General features: G+C 39.9%; 1 protein-coding gene across 1 annotated transcript in view; it reads left to right on the top strand.

The window, feature by feature from the left end:
* The window catches only part of mgat4a (alpha-1,3-mannosyl-glycoprotein 4-beta-N-acetylglucosaminyltransferase A), a 41789-nt gene that overhangs the window by 8567 nt on the left and 16087 nt on the right, over nucleotides 1–17135 (top strand). Inside the window, exons 2-3 of the mRNA XM_061053335.1 lie at nucleotides 11087–11254; nucleotides 12502–12642. Of these exons, the coding sequence (XP_060909318.1) occupies nucleotides 11087–11254; nucleotides 12502–12642 (309 nt within the window). The remainder of the gene's footprint in view (nucleotides 1–11086; nucleotides 11255–12501; nucleotides 12643–17135) is intronic.

Here is a 17135-nt window from a genome sequence, read left to right on the forward strand (position 1 = left end):
CCTCACAGCTTTCATTCATTAATTCATGCATGTTCCTTCTCTACATCTGGACAATGATCCCCTGACAGCACACAGTTTCTATGAAAATGGCTATTTTTGAGCTCTTTCTGTTCTGTGTTGATCATTCTGTGGCATAAGCTTTGCAATACGCAAAGACCTTTGTGGACTATGTGGTTGTTAAGAGCTAGCCAAACATAACTACTTGCGTCATACAGCATGGTACTCAGATAATGACCTTTTTAATTGACCAAAACTTCGCTAATTTCAGTTCAATATAATCTAATAAAGGAGGACCATATGTCCCGATTTGATTGGGAATGTCCAGTTTTCAACTTCCAACTTCAAAGTCCAGAGTCCCCACAGATATCTATAAAACACTGTCCCTGTTTTTAACTGTTTTCCCTTCCTGTGGTAACGAAGCCGGTCCTGTCAGTATGATAAATTAGCAACGGCCTTGGCAACAACATTAGCCGAGGATGTGTATCGTGCTTGATCACGGTACAGAGCGGTCACTGGTCAAACAAACTGGACGAATAAATCACTGGGATGAAGCGTGCTTAGGCAAGGTACAGATTGCCAGTGTGACCGCGCAATGATTGACATACATACAAATCAGTGTTGCATGCATTGCGTGTTGTTTTGGTTGGTTAAAACCAGGTAAGCTAGCTGTCAGTTTTCCAAAAAGTAAATAAGAGTTTTCCAAAGAGCTTTACAGCTTCCTGTGAAAAGTACCATGCAGTGAAAATGCTGTGTTTTTTTTGCACACACTGCATGAAGTGTCCATTTTCAGTCGCCCACTTTGGAAATGCTGACATACAAAGCCATATCAAAACGAGCAAACGCAAACAGTGAGTACAGGCTGGAAGTAGCGCTGTTGTGATCCACTGCAATGAGACAAACGCAGTGACGACCTTCTGAAACGGGTTGCTCAGGAGGGCAGCTTTGCCTTCCACCTTGTTTGACCAGTGCAGGTCACTGATCCGTGGATCTTTACATGGAGATGTGCGGTTCAACTAAAGTGTCTCCATTTAGAGGTTAGAAAATATGGTCAAACTTATCTCATAGTATTTTGTTAAGTAATGCCAGAAAACTGCAAAAACTCCTAATAGTATGGATTGTTTTCATACTCCATTTATGTTTTGACTATTTTTAAATTTGACTTCAGATTTCCCAGGATCCAAGGCAACATTTCCTCAGTGCTATCTTCTTTATCAACAAAAAAAACATATTCTGTCATGTTGACAGAAGGACCAAAATGAATCATCCGTGCATCAGGGAAGGTTAAAAGAGTAAATGTAATATTTTCTGGAAATATATGAATGAATATAACGATGACCAAAATAGTGTTGTTGTTCTTTTTTTGTTAACAACTGATCTGTAAAATCACTAATCCTTTTAGCTCGTGCTGGAGCTGGACTCCTTCCAGATTTGGCTGAATATCTTTTGAATATTGATCGGTGACGTCCCTGAAAACGGAGTTGAGATAGAGGTCACAAAGGAGCGACAGTTCTGGCTGATAGAAGCCTTTACATGAGCCAAGTGGATCCAGAGCAGCGGAAATGAGCAGAGCAGGGGCCTCTCGCTCTCAGCTCAGTGCCGTCAGACCGAATGGCCTGCCACAAAGTGACACAGCAGACTGCAGGAGCTTAGCATGACTTACCACACAGGAGAGAAGAAGAGTCGGCTAAGGTTAAGAAACAAAGAATGAAAAATAGGTTTCTGAGTTGGTGAGTAGCCAATGGTTGGGGGCAATTATTTTTCAGGCTTGCTCAGGTGCTACACTACTTTTTGACCCTGCTGTAACCCTTTTACTTTGGTGAAATAAAAGGGTTGTGATGTATTGCAAAGAAAAAATGGCAGAATGGGGATAGAAGTGTGCATTTTTCTTTTTTGCAAACCACATGGAAGTTGGGGGAGTATCACTCGCCTACTCATCGATCGACTCGCACTCCTCTTCAGGGAAATACCACGAGAAAAATCAATACTACTACTCTGTGAATATGCAGGTGTACTCGGTGTATTGGTGTGCATGTTGTGAGGATACGTGTTGCACATTGACTGTTTGACCCCAAAAAGTAACACATTGATTTGACCTTTTCTTTTTTATGAATTTGTGTCATTGTACAACATCGTTCTTCACTTATGAGCTCTAACCATATCAGTTTAGTTTCAGTGCTGAGTCATCTCTGAATGGTAGCCATGTAACTATAACTGTATTTATCCAATTAATCACAAATTCTGCATTTTCACCATCTGCCCTACTTAATAGATACCGGTCTGGTTACATGCTTTGTGTTGCACATAGCAGCTGCAGTGCAGAACCATGTGGTGAGCAGGTGCACAACACAAGGTTCTTCATACATCCATAACGTGTTTAGACCTGTTTTGCATACATGTGGATCTCATTCATTGGTCCAGCAGGTGGAATCTGTAGCTACAAGTCCAAAAAGAAAAGGCTTTATGACGTGGTACACATTTTGCAATAATCCAAACACACTTTAGGAACTGTTGCTTTTGTTAAGGCTGCAGGTTAAACTGTATATCAGAGAAATAGCTGAAGTGCTTTGATGTGCTGAAGGACTTTCGATCAGTACACAGAGACAGTCTGCTGAGGGTTTTTTTGTTAAATGGTACTTGAGGCACAGTGCCATATTCACTGTTTAAATAGGATGCATTAAAAGGAGGAAGGAAGGAGTTTAAGTTGATATGAACTCATAATTATGTTTATGTCTATAAAACTAGAGCTGCCTGCCTTTGTATTCTTAAAATGGAAGTGTATACAAAATAAAAATGAGTTATATCAAAAAGCATCATTAAGCAGCAGTAATAATGATGACAGGCCTTTTTTTTCCATATTTGCTAGCAGCTTGGACTGGACTTCCTCGCCAGCTTTTCTTGAGTATCTTCCTGCGGTGACTTTTTTGTTATCCACTTCTTGCCAAGCTGTGTGGTGCATAGTCCTAGACACTTGGCAGGTAGGATCCAGACTTTAAAAGGAAAGTTCAGTATTTTAGCAAATGTTGCATATTTGCTTTCTTGCTGAGAGGAACAAGAGCACAGCATTGTTTGTAATTGGTCGCATTGAAACAAATTAATCCTGCTGAACTACAATTTTTTGCTGAACTGATTTTTTTTTAATACATGGTAGCAAGCAATACATCTCCAGAAACAAATCTATTACTATGCTGAACTACAATTGTTCTAGAACTATGATAGACTTTGGGGGTCAGTCTGTCCCCTGGACTTTGGTTCTGAAGGAAGGTGCTGGTTTAACTCCCTACTGGCCGGTATGAACCACAGTATGACATTGGGTCTGGTCGCTGCAGTCAACAGCTTATTTTTTCCCCTAGCCATGCTGAAGTGTCCTACAGCAAGGCTGCTATGGGTGCAGCCCCTCTGTCTAATATCTCTTCATTAGAGTATCCTGTTTGTGCATGTGTGTGCATTTCTAGACTATGTGTGTGTAGCATGTATGAAAAACAGAGAAACATTTCCCCTCAGGGATTGTCATAAAGAGACGGTCTTGTATGGGATGTTTGGAATTGGTTTCGGTGAGACCTGTCTACAGCTAGATGTGTAGATTATGATGAATAACACAAGGCACTTTTTTGTCAAGGCAACTTGTTGTAAAAATCTCGGATGAGAAGTTGATTTGTTTCCAATGTGTTGGAATAATAAACTCCATAACTCAGCAGATGAGACATAATCCGTGTCAAGATAGGACTCTAGGATTTGTCTCTTTTTTTTTTATTACAGAGGTTAGCAGTATCTTTTGAAAACAAGATTCTCCCAAACAGCTGGTGTTAAAACATCTGTAGTTCCAGTGAAATATAGCAGAGCTTGTATGACGCCTACAATAACTACAACTATTTGAAGAGATTAAAAACACATACCTAAAAAAACAAAGGTGAGGTTTGATTTATTTCAGCAAGTTAAGTTCTGAAACTAAAACACTTTAAGTATTCTTGGTTTTTATTTATTTTCAAGCATACATTATGTGTTAGGTGGGGGTTGTTTCTATAGTAGATGAACAATGATGAAATCGTGAAACAGACTGTGGATCATCTTAGATTTATTCAGCCATGGTCAGACAACACAGAAACACAACACACATGGCTGACAAAGTGTAGACCATCGCTGACCCATGCTTCGGTTCATCTCTAAAAGGCTAGAAAGAAGACATCCGCTTGACTCGTAAATATCAGACATATACATCGCTTCAGTCTCAGAGTCACATTTCCTTTTCAGCTCACAACAGACACTTCAATCCAAATATAACTCTGCTGCTATGAGGTCTCTAACACATATGTATTACAGCTTCACAAACCTAAAAGAAGAATTACTCTGAGATGGTTGACACAATTCAAAGATATATCCACAAAATTATCAAGATGAATGAATTCATGAAAATACTTACTAACATTATGTATCAATGACTTGCTTATCTGTTAACACTATTTGTAGTTGTGGCTTAAACTGAGCAGTGTTCATTTTACATTGAAGTGTACCAGAAAATGTAAAAATTTGCTAGAACAGGGACATCTGCGTAGTATGTACTGCATTTTTCCCTAACTCATGCAAACATTAACGGCACAAGTTCCCTCATCAGCACTCACAAACGTGCAGTCAGCAGCATGCATCAGCACAGGAGAGGGAGGTCAAGGACAAGATCACCGAGAGGGCTTTTGATGAGCTAATGGATCGACTGATAAAAACTCTTTAACACTCGGGCGAGTTCAGGGTTGGGTTTCTGTGAAGTGTTTCTCAGCACTCAGGTCATCCTTGTTCTCTCTTTAACTGTGAAGTTCACAACGTGATTGTGATTGAAGATCTGTAAACACAAAGCTCATCCTGTCATCTGTCAAGCTCTTCAGATTCACAAATCTGCCATTACAGAGGTCAGAGAGAGTAAGCACAGGGTCAAAGTAAATAAAGGGAAGACTGATGTTGTCACTATGAATCAGTAAGTGCCTTTAAACACTTTAAAGAAGAGCTTTGAGTTTTAAAATAAGAGGCAGTACACCCCACACTTTTACGCCCTTGGTTGTTTACATGTCTGATGATTCTTACACCATCTTTATGTCATACAGTTTATTTCTGTTTTAAGGAGGAGAGCATGGGAGAATTAACACACTTCAGTACGGAGGCCCTGAATGGACATGAATCCATACTTATATTTACTCTGTGTACCTGTGATAACGATTCATTTCACAAGAGTAATTTGTTTTCTCGAGATCTGGATTTATTTATAACCGGTTACCCTTATCCCAAGAGTTTCAAAAGCACAAAACAAACATAGCTTACCTCATTTGTGTGGTTTTGGCAGCATGGCATGTTGTGGTCTGCCCTATCACAATGCCAACCCAGGGTCCAAAATGAACCCCCGCTTAAGGCCAGATGTGGGTAGATTTTATGTTTAAGTAAATCTCAGAGGGCTCTACGCCACAAGGTGGGTAAAAGTTTGTACCCAAACAGTTATGTTTATAAAATATGCTGATTTCTAAGCACGTTTTGGTGAAGAAGCAGCTTCTTTCTCCTGCACCGCAACATACACTGATGCGCACACACAGAAACGCCATCTACCATGTGCCATTCTTTTCTTTTAGTACAACAGAACACAGCTCAGTCGTTTTGGTTGGGAATGCACGTGATCCGGCCAAACGGTCGGTACGACACTGTCACCATGTCTGCATATATCAACAATCAGTAACTTAACAGTTACAATGTCATCCCACTGCCGGCTGTAGTCCAATAACTTATCCATGCAGACTCTGTTAAACATGCACTGTGTTATGTCCAAACACATATAGTGCACGCTTAATGCACGCTCTCCATTACACTCACAACTCAGGAGCGGCCAGTGATACACACATCAGCTAAATAATCGACCTGCTTATGTTACATGTTCAACATTGTCAAAGCTAAATCAAGAAAGAAGATAGACCCGCACTCTTGCTCACATGCCACAAAAAGTTTTCATTGAATTAAAACTTTTTGTGGCATTTGAGCAAGTGTGCAGGGCCTATCTTCTTCTTCTTCCTCAGTCTGCTGTTTTTGCTCTGCGTATGTGCTTATAACTAACTGACTACCTCCTTTCTCAAAGCTAAATCGAGGGGAAACATGTTTTTGTGGATTAAAGGACATTTGTAATTCCCAAATAGATTTTTTTTTAATGTTTGTATTATTAATAAACTTCGTCTGCAGTGGCGGATCAAGGGGCTGGCCGGGCATTACTATATTATAAAAAGTATGCTTTTAAAAATCTATAAAGGCAAGCAAGAGCATTTTTTTTTCCTGATCTGATAAACTTAATGGTGTCTTAAGTCTGTGATCTGATCCTACTGAACATAATACCTTAATTACTCAAAAAATGTACGGAAACAAATGTGAAACAAACACAGAATTCATTATTTTTATTTTTTCTCCTACCCGCCATTTTGGGCGGTAAGTCAAAAGTTAATTTCAGACCCTGGACCAGCCTATTGTTTTATTTTCTAGATCACCAGAAATGATCCCGATAGTACTAAAAAACAAGCTTTGCTATCGCAAGATAATGAGATAAAGTAATCTGTTTTATAACGGGAAGACCAGCTTTGTTATCCCAGGATAACGAGAAATGGAAGTTGAGATCTTGAAAAACAACTGAAATAAACTCATCACGGTATAACCAGTGTGGCTATCTCAAGATTACGAGTTAAATAAGTTGAGTTCTTTAGAAAACAACCAGAAAGTAATCGCTAACCACGAGAGAATGGAATATATAAGATGTATGCTTTGGGCCTCCGTATTAAATACAACCCATTTTTATGTAGAAAAGTCTCCTATATCGGCTAGAAATGTGTTTATAAATGTGTATTTTTCCTTGAGTGTTTGTGAGGCCTTGAAGTGTTTTGAAGGTCCATTTAATGTACAACCCCCACTGCTTTCATGAATGTCATTAATAATTTACATAAATCAATATGGAGGCAAAAGATCGCGAGAGAGAGGTGCAATAGGTGTTTATGATCCCTATAAGTGTGGAGAGTGTAGCATGTTAGAGACAGTATAGGACATGGATAAAATTGTATATGAAAAATGTGAAATGAAGAAGAGGAGATGACGCAATGTTAAGAAAAAAGGGTTGGGTTAAGTCATGAGACAGAGGAGGAGAGGGTTTTCAAGCTCGGCAGCAGAGCATATCCTCTTAGCCCCTCCCCCACCACTTACGCTTCTCCAGCAGAGAAGAATAATGTGATTGTATAGATTTACTCCAGACCTCAGGTAGGTGTAATTGCTTAATGCTATTTATGTGCCAAAAGAGTCATCCAGTGGCTTTATGCCAAAGATAGTATCTTAAAAAAAACACACACAATTTAGGCCTATCACTTAAGAGCTACGCTGATGTGGCAAAACTTTTTTGTAATGTTATGTGAAGGTGAGGTCAAATTTTATTTAGTAGCAATGCGATTCTATCAAGTGTGACATTTACCTGAAATGTCAAGAGACTTGTGTCAACATTGCCCATCATACTCGGGTAAGGAGGGAGGCTAATACCCATAGGAGAATGATATTACTCAAAACATGGATGAGCGTGAAGATTCCGCAACAAAACAATGTTTTGATTGGAAACATAAAGCTAAATGGAACAGGAATGTACTTCTTGTTTTTGTTCCTGTGGTTCTCCATTTGTCTTTTGTTTCTTTGCACAGTGAGATTACAGGTGTGGTTTCATGTCAAACAGGCCGGGGGTCCATCGCAATCACAGGACTGATGTGAAGATGAAAGTCTGTTGTGGATTGAAGCTGCCCTTCTCACAAGGTTTTTGGGCCAAATGACAGCATCTGTCTGTGTGTCTTAGAGATCAACATTCAGGAGGGAAAACATCGGGTCTGTGCGAAAGAGGAGCCCGGGCAGTGTGCGAACAATAGTTCAGTCAGATACAGAGAGAGAGAGAGAGAGAGAATGATGGAGAAGGGAAGATAAAGGGAGTCTGGGTTTTGTTGTAGTGAAGGGCTTTTTTTCGAAAGGGCACAATAAATCTCCCCGCAGAGGAAGATCAGAGACTGGCCAAACCCACAACCCCGACTAACACACACACACACACACACACACACACACACACACACACACACACACACACATACACACACACACACATACACACACACACACACACATCATACACACGAGCACACATGTATAAATACACACCTGAGATGTTCTTTGTAGTTTGTTCTACCTGTAACCTCAAAAATGTTGGAACAAAATCCAATCTTTACTGCTAATAGAGACACTAATATTTTTTACTAGTACTCATTATTATCATTTAGATAATCGTGTCCTATAGAGCTTTCACACTTGCAGAAACTCCTGATGTTTCCAGGAGGAGCTGCAATGTGTGAACGCAAACAGCCACATTTTTTTTCACCCGGAGTTTTTTTCTGCCAGACCCCTAGTATTTTTTTTCAGCAGCAAGTCTGAGTGGGCTGATGTAAGAACACAGCAGGATATTCTCTGGAGAATTCACCTCGAGCCAATGGGAGGGGGGTGTTTATGTACTGTGACTGCTGCACGTTGCATAGAGTGCATGCACATGACCACTACGATCTACGTGCATGTAATTAAATGGCTGCATGACGTTTTCTGTTCACCAGTTTGTTGTTCTCCGCTATTTTGTTGATCTTGTCATTCCTTTGAACTGGATGTAGCATTGATATATAAAGGTAACTATTCTCATTATAGCATCGTATAGCAGACTCTGTTGCTTCCTCTGGTACTTCCCAGTCGTTATTTTTTGCATCACGTCTTACCTCAGAAGACCCCCCCCCCCCCCCCCCACAAAGCACATATAACACCAAAGCAATAAAACTTTCTGGTAAGTTAAAAAAACACAATTTAAAAAAAAAAAAAAAATTGTATTAAAAATGAGTAAGTAAAAGTAATATCACAAAGACATTTTAGCTGTAAAACATAATAGAATAATACGAGACAAATTGCAAAAGCTGATTTGGCTCACCATCTTATCATCTCAGCCCAGCAAAAGCTCCTCCTTTTTTCACACTTACATTTTTTACTTCTTATATCAACCACTAAACTTCTGTTTCATGATAAGAGCCGACCAAGGACAGTTTCCCCAACAGTCTGCAGTGAACTGCCTTTTCACTTTCAAAAAGTCAATTCCTGTGAGATCATGCAGTTAGTTTTGCCAATGAATGTGGTCATGGTGCAACGGATCACAGTTGTCAAACCACTGTACAATCTCAGTTAGCAGAATGCAGCGCTCAAGTAGAGCGTGCCTTTATTAGAGAGACAGGACAGTGGATAGAGTCTGAAATCAGGCACCCCACAATTCAGTACTTTTAAAATTAAGATTTTTTATTTGTGTTTGCCATGTTGATGTAGTTAGATCAGGGTAAAAAATAAAATAAAATCCTTTTAATGAAATGATGCAGCTTTTCTTATTTTTTTTAAACTTCTCTTTATTGGGTTTTTTTCTTTTTCAAATACAGATAAAAGAAAATCTGAGACATGTTTATTCATACCTCAAACAAACACAAAAAACTAAATCATAATAAATAAATAAAAACATAAGATATAAAAAGTTAAAACAAATAAAATACCAAAATAATAATAAGATTTAAAAAAAAGAGATTTAAATAGTAATAATAATACAACTTGGAGGATGTCAAGTGAAATGATGAAGCTTTTTAAATCGAACACTGTTGTAGGTTTTTAAGTTAAGTAGTTATTAGACAGGACAGCTGAAGACAGACAGGAAATGTTGTGAGGAAAGATTAGCGGATGGCTTGCAGCACAGGGCTGAGGTCGGGTTGTAACACACAGCCGCAGCAATGAGAACTCCCTGAAGAAAGGCTTTAAGAGCGATTCAAAAGATCTTTTGCTATAGTCACCAGCTTGCCTTAAAGGCTTTATATGTGATTTTTCACACTTAACTGTAATAGAAATCAAGTATATCCTCTCTGTGAGTCATGACTGTCTACAATGGGTGTAACACCCGAGTCCCACTGTCTGTGATGTTTTCAGAGTTTTCAGAGTCCTATCTTCAGTTTGTTTACATCGTCGGGTCGGCGGCTGACTCCTCCCCTCGCGAATAAAAGTTGTTTAATTGAGGGACTAGAGAAAAGAAGAAATACATACGATTTTTTGATCTGCTGGATCAAAAAATCGCATGTAAAGCCTTTAAAGTTCTGTAGAGATGCAATGCCCTTACCTCTAAACTGCTCCTGTGAAGATCAACTGAAACGGTTGGAGACGGACTAGGAAAGTGTTAATATTTGGAGCCATATAATGAGAAGAGAAACACTTAATGCTCAGTAAACACCACCAGTAAAGACGGGTATCCTCCGGTGATTTGACTTTTAGTGAACGTTAAAATAACGTTTTTGTAATTATTGTAAATTAGGACATGTTTTTTATGAACTATGCATGAATGTTTAAAGTTACCAGTATTTTGATGCAGATAAGATTTCCTAACAAACTAAAGCTCTTCTAATTCATGCTGTTGCTGCTATATTAGATCAATCAAAGTCTTGGCTTAAAATAGATTAACATGCGACATTTGGGCTAAACCTATGAAGGGGGCAGTGTGATGGTATAAAAAGCTACAAAAGCTGCGTTTGATTTCACTGGATGAGTCACTGGAATTTCTACATCATGAGATCAATAATTTAACAGCATAATTAACAGAATCCAAACCACACTGATAGACTTAGGACAATGGCATCTCCAAAATGTATTCGAAAAATACTGTAATGTCTTCCTTGTACAGCGGGTTTCCATGGCTCCACTTGAACGCTGTCTTCTTTTCACTGTGACTCCATGGTTATAAATGTCCACAAATCCACCAATCATGTGCAGCCTTGAACCATGGGGGGGGGGGGGTGATCGGAACAGATCATGACCTACTAGATTTTTACAGGATCTACCTCGTGGTCTGTTACGATGTTTCATCACTGCAGAAAGAAACCGGCATAGTTTCACTTTCTGGAGTTCAAAGTGTCAAGCAATCAACTTGAACTTTATCTACAACGTGGCATCTTGTAAAACTTTAACACCTCTTCCTTTTGCCTATTTGTGTTTCTTACAGAGAAGCTGATAGCGTACCAGCGCGAGTTTCATGCCTTGAAAGAGCGCCTTCGTGTGGCAGAGCACAGGACACTGCAGCGCTCGTCCGAGCTCAACAACATCCTGGAGCAGTTCAGACGCGCCATCGCCGAGACAAACAGCAGCAAGGATGCTCTCACAAACTTCTCAGGTATTTGAGAACATAAACATATACAAACATTGAAAGACAAACATACCTACAACAACATACTAACCCAACTGAGCTTTTACACTCTTCAACACCCAGCTCTGTCATGAACTACTCGATCTTAATGATGGTGATGAGTCTGACCATGATGATGATATTTGGGATGTTGTTGATTAAAATACTCATGAGAATCAGTGCGGTTGATGATGACGATATAATAAGAATAAATAAACCTGTGCATTGCCTCTGTGCACTGAGTTTTGCTCAACTCAAAGATTCAATTATAATCAAGAATTCCCTCTTGTGTTGGCTCGGCATCACCTGGTGTAAAGGTTAATATAAAAAACAGTGCTCCGAGATATGACACGCAGGTTTTTTTGGGTTATTGCCCGCTTTCAGATTTCTAGACATTGTGACACGGTGTCATGAAGACGACCTCAACTTAATGAGTTCAAACCAAATACAGCAAAAATACCTAGGGGCAGCAGCAGTACCTTTTGTCAAAGCCGGGTCGTTTCTAATAAAGAATGAAATGAGACAAGATTTTCCCTGGTTAGTTTCACTGTTGCAGGATTCTTCCAGGCTTCTGTTGTTCAATCTGTCTTATCAAACAGGAATCCACTGTGTGGTGTTATACAATTAAATTGGTTGGAAAAATGGCAATCACAAGACAATTTCACTGCTCAACACAGCTCGTAATAAATGTAAAAATGAAGTTTGCAATTCAGTTTTTAAGATGATGGTGCAAATAGTCTGCCAATTTTTAAAATGAAAAACAGCTTTTTATAATTCATTGACGTGATGGCTGCGCTTCACATTTCAATCTGACCGTTATGGCAACTTAGTGTTATTGCAATTTTAAATATTGCTACAATTCTGCTTTTTAAAAACATCATGCACACACACAAATGGAAAATGAACATTATGTAATTTTATTCTTTTATTGGCTACAATAGGTTGGTAGAAAACATCCAAATAAGGGAAATACAGTAACTGTATTAAATATTGTATTAACACTTTGAACTAAGGTAACACTCAAAAGCATAGACGGTCTGTAGAAGTCAGGACTGTGAGGGAGTCAGCATAAAGGTAAATATAACTCTCCCGTTGTCATAGCAACACTGTTGTTTCCGAGCATTTATTGTGCTAACAGGTGGCCCTTTTAAAAGTCAGCAGAAATTTCCCCCTCCTGTCATCACTTCACGGAGCCAAGGAAAGGAGTCCTCACCACTTGTTTGTCTTGCTTTCAGATGAGACACAGAAACTACTGAAGGAGCTCGCGAATAGGAAACCTCTCCAGGTGCCAAATATCTACCACCACCTGCCTCACCTGCTCAACAATGAGGGCAGCCTGCATCCCGCCGTGCAGGTCGGCCTCGGCCGCACAGGAGGTGAGAGGCTTTTGAACGCACGCTGCACATTCAGTACGACAGTAAGCTTCCCTGATTAATGAGGGCGTCTCTCTAGAATATGTCCAGTCATCCCACACAAACACACTGAAACCCCCCCAGAGACCCTCATTACACCGGGGACAGTCAAGTCTCAACAAGTTTTTCAGTTGAGGACTATTTCAACAACAAGTATCCCCTCTGGACTGAGCGGTGCAGGTGGATGATTCCAGGGGAACATTTGAAGCGTTAAAGACAATAATTACAATGTATGTAAAGTGCATTTCATTGTTTACATCTCTTAGCCTGATCCAACTAGAATTCCCCCTTCAAATCTTAATCATAGTTTCTCTACTGTCAGAGGTACACTTCTCTTTATTAAAACTGTAGAGGCACATATATAAATCTGATATGCTAAGAGGTACTAGGAAGTGCCATAAAGTGCTATATAACCATTAATAAATACATATAACTTAAAAGTACTCATTCCATTCTATTTTTTTAGTATTCAGTGTTGGGGAGGAACACTGTCCTTACGAAATAAGAACAAACTGGACAAGGTTGTTAAACTAGGCAGCAAGATAACTGGGAAGCAAATGTATAGCATTTCTTTCCTGACAGACCGGTACACACTGAATTTAGCCATCAAGATCACAGCTGACCCTCTGCACCACCTTTGGTCAGAGTATGAACTCTTGAATTCAGGGCGCAGGTACAGAACGCCCAGGATGAGGACTAAAAGAGGCATTACATCCTTTGTACCGTGCAGTATTCAGCTGCTTAATAAGAGCTGATCATACAGGACGAACTCGGCACTCTGCACTTTATTTAATTTGCTGAAATCCCTCATTGAATCATGTGATGCTTTCGTGTGTTTTTATGTGTTCTTATGTGCTGTCCTGTAAATGTTTGTTTGTATTGTGTTTTTTTATGCTCTCTGTGCAAGGCAAATTCCCATAAAGGTTTCATTCATTCATTCCATATCACCATGCCTTTTTGTACAAGGAAGACCCAACCAAACCTTATCGCAAAGCTCAGAAAAGTGCAACATGCCCTGCTAATGCTTCAGTCTCTTGTTAGCACCCTGTTTTTAATCCTCTCGAGGCGCTCTTTTCTATTAACTTTTCAGCCATCCCTGTTTTGATTTTTTAAAACTTCTTCCTTTCACCCCCTCCCCAAGCAGCAGCGTGATGCGTGCGACCTCTTGCTATATCAAGGTCTCTCCAAGAGGATTACTTATCTGGCTTTTTTCGAGCGTGATAGGTGTGTAGGGAATTTGGGGGGTGCAGGTTTAGGGCAGGGGGGCTGAACAGCTTGAATTGTGTTTCCACATTCCTAAATGACAAAGACTGGGGGCGAGGGACAGAGGCCCTTGACAAATTAAAGGGAAAAGAAGGAGGGACAAATGGGGAACAAGAAGGTGTTCTTGTCCCTGGTCTGTTTGATCAATGAGTTTCAAGGTATTCCCACGGGAACAAGGAAAAGAAGGCGTATCATTGCCATCTCCTCCTCGCTGCCAGTCTGTCTGCTTTTTTATGACAGGTGGGCGAGGTATCTGTTACCTACAGACGAAGGTTTTGGAGACTCTTTATTTTTGGCTTTTTCTTTTAGTTAACCAAGAGAGATTCCACCCCCAGATAATGAACAGTTTCCTATACTGCCTTGTTCTCCCAAGCTTCCCAGCCGTAAACACTACCAGTTGTGTTCACTGGAATGCACAGACTAGCTTGAGGTACTGCCACTGTGACGCGATTGTGGGTCTGTGGGGCTAAAGGTCAGAGAGTCACAGGACTGCCTCGGGGTAGTTTTGCCCACCACACATGCATGCCCTGTGACTTAATCCAATAGCCCACCCCAAAACTTGTCGCCTTCTTGTGCATGACTTGTTGATTTTCTTAGCCTTTTAAATATGTCTATATTTACCCATTATTGCTCTGCAGGTCCAGGTATATCTGACATTGGGATATTCGTACATGTGCAGATTACTAGAAAACCTTTCAGTGTTTCCCCTAGGTTTACTTTTAATGACAGCTGTCCTTTTCTATCGGAACGGTATCCTTAAAAGACTTCTTTCCCTGATTTCCAACTCTATCCACTATCATATCTCTACAATAAAGGCACAAAAAGCCCAAAAATAAATTTAAAAAAGAAAAGGGTTACAGGTTAAAAAATAAATGATGTGAGGGCCTGACTGAAGGACCACATGCACTGAAACTAACCAATGAACATTTTTTTGTAAATAAAGCTTCCCTTGTTCTAAACAGAGTCCGAACAAGTTGGCAAACTCCCAGCTTTCCAACTTTCGCCCTTTTTAAACAACGCCATTGCTTATTTTGTTGCCAAGCGATGCCACCATTTGTTTACTCTGTCCAGCCGTTAAACATGTCACACACTGCAGTCCAGTATCTCTTTTTCATCCGCCTTTTCTTCCTCAACATTCCTCGCACACTGCAGTCTTTGCTGACTTTTTTTTTCGTTGGAAGACAGTGCACACAACTATGGGTCTAACTGTCCTCAAATATACAGTCCGAGCTTCTTCTGTTATCCCTTTTCCCTGCAGAGAATGTTACTGCAAAGGCCCCAGCGACTGCGACAGTTTGATCCGTCCCACCTGTCTCTGTGCAGGTTTTTCTGACTAACAAGTAGCAGTTGCCAGTGCGGTGTCAAGAATATGACCCCTCATCAGCTTCCCACTCACTTCTGCTCGTTACGTAGCCACTAGTGCTTGTTCTGATCCTACACAGATTTTTTTGTTGCTGAGGAAGAGGTATGAACAGCTAAATTACAAGTTGACAGAAATATGAATATATTGCTCGTACAACTGGATCATATTATTTTCTCACTCTTCTGATTGCTTGTTCACAATCATCTGAGACTTTGACTTAGCATAGGAACATTTTTTTTTTTTTTGCATAACTAATCAAGTCTCAGTGGCAGAAGTTGTTGGTTTCTTTTCACTTCATTAGTCAATACAATCTAATCAACACGATCTAATCTGAAACTTATTACTGTCAGTGGACTCTATGTAGGACATTACTGGCTGATTCATACACAGTGATTCTTGAACATCAAGTCTTTAGTATTTGTTATTATTTTTGTCTATCAACCTTTTTCTGCTTGAGAATATTTGTTATAAAAAAAGAACTAACATGTACTTTAGGGTAATACGTTTTCTTCTTTAATTAATCAGGGGCGGTGTTGAGTCTAGAAGTCAGCCACGCATCAGTTGTCTTTCTGCAGTTGTTGCATCTTTAAAATTTGCCTGATGAAGGTCTAGTATCGAAACGTTGCCAATAAATGTTTGTTTGCAAGTTAGACAGTCTGCGGGTGTTAAACTTTAAGGTTTGATTGACACATTGCCATACAAATGGATTGCTTGTAAAGCGCTTTTCTAGTCTTCTGACTTCTCAAAGCGCTTTTACACTGCAGGTGACACCTACCCATTGACACCCATTCTTACACGCTGATGGCAGAGGCTGCTGTGTAAAGTGACCATCAGAAGTAACTCATCTCTTTCATACACATTCATATGCCGTCAACAAAGCAGTGGGAGCTACTTGGGTTAAGGTGTCTTGCTCAATGACACATCAGACATGTGGCTGCAGGAGCTGGAGATCAAACCCCTGACCTCTGGTTGAGAGACAAACGACTATACCAACTGAGCCGCTGCTGCCCCATCTTCAATCAATCAATCAATCAATCAATTTTTATTTGTATAGCGTCAACTCATAACAAGTGTTATCTCGAGACACTTTACAAAAAGCAGGTAAAAAGACCTTACTTATTGTTATGTTACAAAAAGCAGGTAAAAGACCTTACTCATTGTTATGTTACAAAAAGCAGGTAAAAGACCTTACTCATTGTTATGTTACAAAAAGCAGGTAAAAGACCTTACTCATTGTTATGTTACAAAAAGCAGGTAAAAGACCTTACTCATTGTTATGTTACAAAAAGCAGGTAAAAGACCTTACTCATTGTTATGTTACAAAAAGCAGGTAAAAGACCTTACTTATTGCTATGTTACAAAGATCTGGCCTATCCATCATGAGCACTTTAGCAAAGCAGCAAAAGTTACAGTGGTAAGAAAAAACTTTCTTATTAAAAGACAGAAATCTTCAGCTGGATCCCCGGCTCATGACGAAACAGCCTTCACAGGCCTAGACTGCGCCGGGCTTGGAAAGGGATAGGGGGAGAGATGGGATAAAATGCAGGAAGAGGGATAGGGAGCACCTGTCTTAAGAAATGGATGTGCGAAGGTTTTTGTTCTATTTTGCTTCATTTTAATTTACATTTTTGAAGTGAAGCTAAGACACATTTTTTTTTAAATATATTTTTGGGTCTTTTTTTATTATTAGATAGGACAGCTGAAGTGAGACAGGAAACGATGGGAGGAGAGAGAGGGGACATGACATGCAGCAAAGCGCCGAGGTCAGACTCAAACCCACAGCAGCTACAATGAGGACCAAGCCCCTGTACATGGTGGCGCACGACATAAC

The sequence above is a fragment of the Labrus mixtus genome, chromosome 13, assembly GCF_963584025.1.
Source record: "Labrus mixtus chromosome 13, fLabMix1.1, whole genome shotgun sequence".
NCBI lineage: Eukaryota > Metazoa > Chordata > Actinopteri > Labriformes > Labridae > Labrus > Labrus mixtus.